The sequence below is a fragment of the Bidens hawaiensis genome, unplaced genomic scaffold (assembly GCF_021521415.1).
Source record: "Bidens hawaiensis isolate Kalapana, Puna unplaced genomic scaffold, B.hawaiensis_p1.1 tig00007858_1, whole genome shotgun sequence".
NCBI classification, from domain to species: Eukaryota; Viridiplantae; Streptophyta; class Magnoliopsida; order Asterales; family Asteraceae; genus Bidens; species Bidens hawaiensis.
In genome coordinates this window covers 151,964-158,096 of record NW_027491545.1, presented here as the reverse complement: position 1 = coordinate 158,096, position 6,133 = coordinate 151,964, and the positions used below count along the sequence as shown (strand labels likewise).

At 39.9% G+C, this 6,133-nt stretch overlaps 1 protein-coding gene across 1 annotated transcript; it reads right to left on the bottom strand.

Moving 5' to 3' along the window:
- Window positions 1-250: 250 nt before the first annotated feature.
- On the bottom strand, window positions 251-5,662 carry LOC143636307 (uncharacterized). The gene is made up of 4 exons (XM_077103940.1): window positions 5,510-5,662; window positions 3,037-4,594; window positions 2,000-2,532; window positions 251-718 (listed from the first exon to the last, which is right to left on the bottom strand). Exons 1-4 carry the CDS (start codon window positions 5,660-5,662, stop codon window positions 251-253), a joined length of 2,712 nt encoding a protein of 903 aa, XP_076960055.1.
- Between the last annotated feature and the right edge of the window lie 471 nt (window positions 5,663-6,133).

The following is a 6,133-nucleotide window of genomic DNA, read 5'->3' as shown; positions in this document are numbered from 1 at the left end:
GGAATATCACTGTTCTTACTACCGAAATGTCCCCCCGACGAGGCATCACGTTGTGCAAGCAGATAGACATCAATAATTTTGCCTCGATCTTCAAATCTTTCCTCAAAATCTGATCACCAAAACCTGATCTTGCTTTAATCACCTTTTCTAACATGTTGTACCATTGAGGGTGCTTGTCGGGGCAATCTAATAAGTCTTTAGCAGAGGGTTATACGTATGAGTTGCTTGGCATAGTGTCAAAAAGCGCGATCTAATTAAATGAGTCAAATGACATCACCACTTCTTGACCTCCTACCGTCCCAATTAACTTCATATCGTGCCCCTTCTTGTAAGGAGGACATCTCAATGTGGACACCCATTCTTCAATTTCTCTATCATACAACGTGTTAATCTCGTTATCATAACACTTTAACACTGCTTCCCAACCCAAAGCTTCAAACTTGTCAACTATCCCAAACACCTCAAAACCTGGATCGTTTACCTCCTTCTCACATATATATCCATCAATTCGTTTATTCAACGTAGCCATTTTGTCAACAAATAGCTCCACTTTCCATTCCAATGGGTACTTTGACAATCCCCCACCTTTCCACATGGGTTTTACCGTTTGTACTTGCACGTATGCTTGCTCTTCCTGCATCCTCTGTCTCTTTAATTGGGTTGCTCGCCCACTTGAAGATGATTCCTTTGACTTACCCTTATCCGCAGTCCTACCCATCTACACACAACAAACAAACCAAACAAACCAAGTTTAAGTCAACATAAACTTCCCCACACTTGCTTGTTACTATGGTTGTGGATAATCACTTGTTAATCAATTGACCAAAATTTTCAACACTTGTTTAAACATATACTTTCCAACCAATCAATATAACAAACATATATATTTTTTTAACAATTATCTACTATCCACAACCATACCATAATCATTAGACTAATTTCTTCCAACAAGCAAGTGGGTAAAAAGAACAATTATGACCAACTTACAACTTCAATACAATATATCATCAATAACGAAAATAAATTCCATACCTTGATGTTGTAAAAGATGAAGATGAAGAAAACTTCAAAGTAAACCAAAACCCACAAAAATTTCACAAATTTTCGGACTCTCTATGTCCAAAATCGACCAACAAAACAAAGGATTCTTTCAATGTCAATGGTATAATCGAAATCGTTATGAAATTTTAGTCAAAATAGACTCAAAAATCGGTTGATTTGGTGAAGTTATGAAGAAGTTATGGATCTTTGAAGTATGAATGTTAGGGTTTGTGAAGAGAGGTTTTGAGGAAGATGAAGATGAATGTTGAAGTAAATAATGAAAGTAGGTGATTTGTGTGGTGTATAATGGGTTTAAAATCCGATTTTTATTGTTTATTAAACCCAAAACCCGGCCCCCATGTCTGTTCCGATCGGACCGTTGCCCATGGTCACAACCGTGGGTCACGGTTGACTCAATAGTAGTTGCTGGTTCGAAGTGGACCGTGGCCCACGATCCACACCATGGGTCACGGTTGAGATGTGCAAAAACAAATAGAAGACACCGTACCGTGGTGCCCCTGTTCACCGTGTCACACGGTAGTCACCGTGGCCCACGGTCCACACCGTGGTCCACGGTTCACTCAATATTTTTTTTTGTAACATTAAACTATAAAAAGGAACTAAAAATAACCAAAATTGAATAAAAACTTATTTACTAAAAATTAAAAATCAAAATTACCCTACCCCCCATGAAAAACCCGAGTTGTCCCCAACACGGTAAAGAAAAACATAAAGTCTTCCCCACACTTGATTTGGACAAGCTCCAAAACGAGGAAGGTAATTTTAAAAACCAATTTTAAATAAAAACTAAATTAACCTAAACTAAAATATACAACATACCTTGGCCTTTTTAATTCGTTTCCTCATCCGATGAGCGTAACAAATAACTCACCCAGTCCACATCGAGCATGTTGATGCCCTTTCCTTCCAAGTAAGGTTTAAGTCTTTGACTGTTCACCACTTGTTTTGTTTGCTCTTGGACATCTTCTATCTCCACATCACCAAACTGACCCACTTTTGTGATGACATATGGGCCCATCCACTTGCTCTTTAACTTACCCGGAAATAACTTTAGCCTTGAATTATACAACAACACCTTTTGACCTACTTCAAAAGTCCGTTTTCTCAACTTTGCATCATGGACTTTCTTTAGTTTGTCTTTGTACGCGAAAGGACATTCATACGCTTTATCTCGGATTTCCTCGATCTCATTCAATTTCAACTTTCTCAATTCACCCGCTTCCTTATAATCCGTATTCACGTTTTTAATCGCCCAAAAGGCCCTATGTGCCAACTCCATTGGTAAGTGACACCCTTTTCCATAAACTAACCGATAAGGAGTTGTGCCAATAGGAGTTTTGTACGCGGTCCGATACGCCCACAATGCATCATTTAGCTTAGAAGACCAATCCTTCCTATCGACCCGCACCGTCTTCATTAAGATTTCTTTGATTTGGCGATTGGACACTTCAACTTGTCCACTTGTTTGTGGATGATAAGGAGTAGCGATTCGGTGATTCACATTGTACCTTTTTAAAAGCTTCCCAAAGTTGAAATTCTTGAAATGTGACCCACCATCACTTATAATAACCCGCGAGATGCCAAACCGAGCAAAGATGTTTGATTGAACGAATTTACAAACTACCGAATGGTCATTAGTTCTTGTTGCTACCGCTTCTACCCAGTTGGACACATAATCGACCGCAACCAAAATATACAAAAATCCATTCGAGTTTGGAAACGGGCCCATAAAGTCGATTCCCCGTACATCGAAAATCTCTAACACCAAAATCGGTTGCAATGGCATTTCATCCCGTTTCGAGATACTACCCAATTTTTGGCAATTCAAACAATGTCGGGCATACTCACTTGCATCTTTAAAAATTGTGGGCCAATAAAACCCACATTAGAGCACTCGGTAACCCGTCTTTTGACCGCTAAAATGACCTCCACATGCCGATGCATGTGCATGAGTCAAAATCTCCCGTACCCCAAAATCGGGAATACACCTCCTTATCATTTGATCCAAACCAATTTTGAACAAGTCCGGTTCATCCCAAATATATTGTTTCACTTGGGCCATGAACCGTTGTCTTCTTTTCTTCACCCAATAACTAGGAATAGACCCCGTTGCTAAATAGTTCACAAAGTGGGCATACCACTGGGTGGTTAACACGGCTAACAATTGTTCCTCGGGAAACCGTTCGTTTATCTCCATCGGGTCATCGACACATTCAAGTGGAATCCGAGACAAGTGATCCGCCACTACATTCTCACAACCTTTCTTGTCCCGGATTTCAAGATCGAATTCTTGCAACAATAACACCCATCGAATCAAACGCGGTTTCGCGTCTTTCTTTTCCATCAAATACCTGACAACACTATGATCCGAGTACACCACAACTTTACTTCCCAAAATATATGACCAAAATTTATCCAAGGCGTACACCACCGCAAGTAACTCTTTTTCGGTAGTGGTGTAATTTAATTGCGCCTCGGAAAAAGTTTTGCTTGTATAGTATATTACCACCGGCTTCTTCTCTACTCGTTGACCCAATACCGCTCCAACCGTGCTATCACTAGCATCACACATGATCTCAAACGGGCTTGACCAATCCGGTGATTGTAGAATGGGTGCTTGTACCAACTTCTCCTTTAAACTGTCAAAAGCTTGCAAACATTCTTCAGTAAACTCAAAGGGGACATTCTTCAATAAGAGATTACATAAAGGTTTTGAAATTGCACTAAAACCTTTAATGAATCTCCTATAAAATCTGGCATGTCCCAAAAACGATCTCACCCCTTTAACATTTTTCGGGGGTGGTAAAGATGAAATTACTTTTATTTTAGCTTGGTCAACTTCCATTCCCCTACTTGAAACCACATGACCTAACACAATGCCCTCTTTCACCATGAAATGACTTTTTTCCCAACTCAACACCAAGTTTGTCTTAACACATCGTTTTAAAACTTTTTCTAAATCAACGAGACACGACTCGAATGTTGAGCCAAATATAGAAAAATCGTCCATAAAAACTTCAAGTGATTCCCCGACCATGTCAGAAAAAATGCTCATCATGCATCTTTGAAAAGTAGCCGGGGCATTACACAATCCAAATGGCATTCGCCTAAAGGCAAAAGTACCATATGGACATGTGAAGGTGGTTTTATGTTGGTCATCGGGATGAATTGCAATTTGATTGTAACCCGAATATCCATCCAAAAAACAATAATATTTTTGACCCGAAAGTTTTTCAACTATTTGATCAATGAATGGTAGTGGAAAATGGTCTTTTGAGGTTGCATTATTTAATTTTCGATAATCGATGCACACTCGCCACCCGGTTACCGGTCGGGTGGCGATTTGTTCACCATTATCGCCTTTTATTACCTGGATGCCGGCTTTCTTGGGCACTACCTGTGTAGGGCTCACCCATGCACTGTCTGAAATGGGATAAATGATCCCCGCATCCAACCATTTGATAACCTCCTTTTTCACCACTTCCCGCAAATTCGGGTTCAACCGTCTTTGAGTCTCCCTTGTGGGTTTAGCCTCCTTGTCAGTAATTATTTTATGCATAACAATGGAAGGACTAATACCCTTTAAATCTGCCAACGTCCATTCAATAGCAGCCTTATGTGCTCCCAACACTTTTACCAACGCCCTCTCTTGTTCTTCCTCCAAGTTAGAAGTAATGATAACCGGAAGAGTTTCATTCTCCCCTAAAAATGCGTACTTCAAGTGACTTGGGAGTTCCTTCAATTCAACCTATGGTGGACACTCCAAAGACGACCTTGTGTCCGAATTGATCTCCGTTGGCAAATCCTCAAATTGATGTGTCCATGGTGGCCTTCCCTCTTGCATAGCTAAGACATCCTGTTTTTGTTCTTCCATCCTCAAAGCGCAGACGTGTACCTGTTCAGAATCATAACAAATACAAGCTTCTACACAATCTTCATCATATTCATGAGGAATACAATGGTCCACCAAATCTGCCATAAAACATTCTTCACCACTCAAAGAATTAGAAACGTTAGTAAAAACATTAAGGCACATTTTACGATTACCAAACGCCATGTCGACGGTACCAAATCTGCAATCAATGATTGCATGAGCAGTGTTCAAAAATGGTCGACCTAAGATAACATTTTGTTGTTGACTTGGGTCACCCGAAGAATAGTCTAACACCAAAAAGTCTACAGAATAGTAAAAATCCTCCACTTTCACAATAACATCTCGCACGATTCCACGCGGAAGTTTATGAGACAAATCCGCCAATACAACCGTGGTCTCAACACGTTTTAAAGGACCAAAGTCATATTGGTCATATAAACCCCCCGGGAGAATGCTTACTCCGGCCCCAAGATCTAGTAACGCCCTAGACATTTGAAAATCGCCTACTTGAATATTAATTAAGGGCGTCCCCGGATCTTGAAGCTTAGGAGGAAGATCCCCTTTTAAAACCGCACTTACCCGCTCAGTTAAACCCACTCGTTTAGGCACTTTTTGTTGCCTCTTTTGAGTGCATAGATCTTTTAAAAACTTAGCATACGCAGGCACTTGTTTTATTGCCTCAAGTAAAGGTAAATTTACCTTTACTTGCTTAAAAACTTCCCACATTTCTTCTTTTTGAGGACCCCTTCTAGAAATGATGTTTTTCTTACCCGGGTCAAGTAAAGCCGAGGGAAATGTAACCGCATTTGGTTCCACTTCCTTATTTTTATCGTTTAAATTTGAAGTTTGACCCAGAGTTTGTAACGGTTTTTCAAAAGTGACATGTTTAGTGGGTTTATTTGTTACAATTTCATCATCACTTTCATTACTCGTAATATCCTCAACTTCCCCATCAACCACACCTGGTGATAAATCTTTTTTATATTCTTTACCACTTCTTAAAACACTAACGTGGTTAATAGGAACATTATGAGAAGAGTTATGAGAAGGATTTACCTTTGTGTCGCTTTGCAATTGACCTTTACTCTTGTTCAACTCGGACACTTCAGTTGCGAGTTGACCCATTTGTGTGGTCAAAGATTGGATGGCCTTATCTCTAACTTCATCCTTTTGCATTCTAACCTCATCAAGTTGATT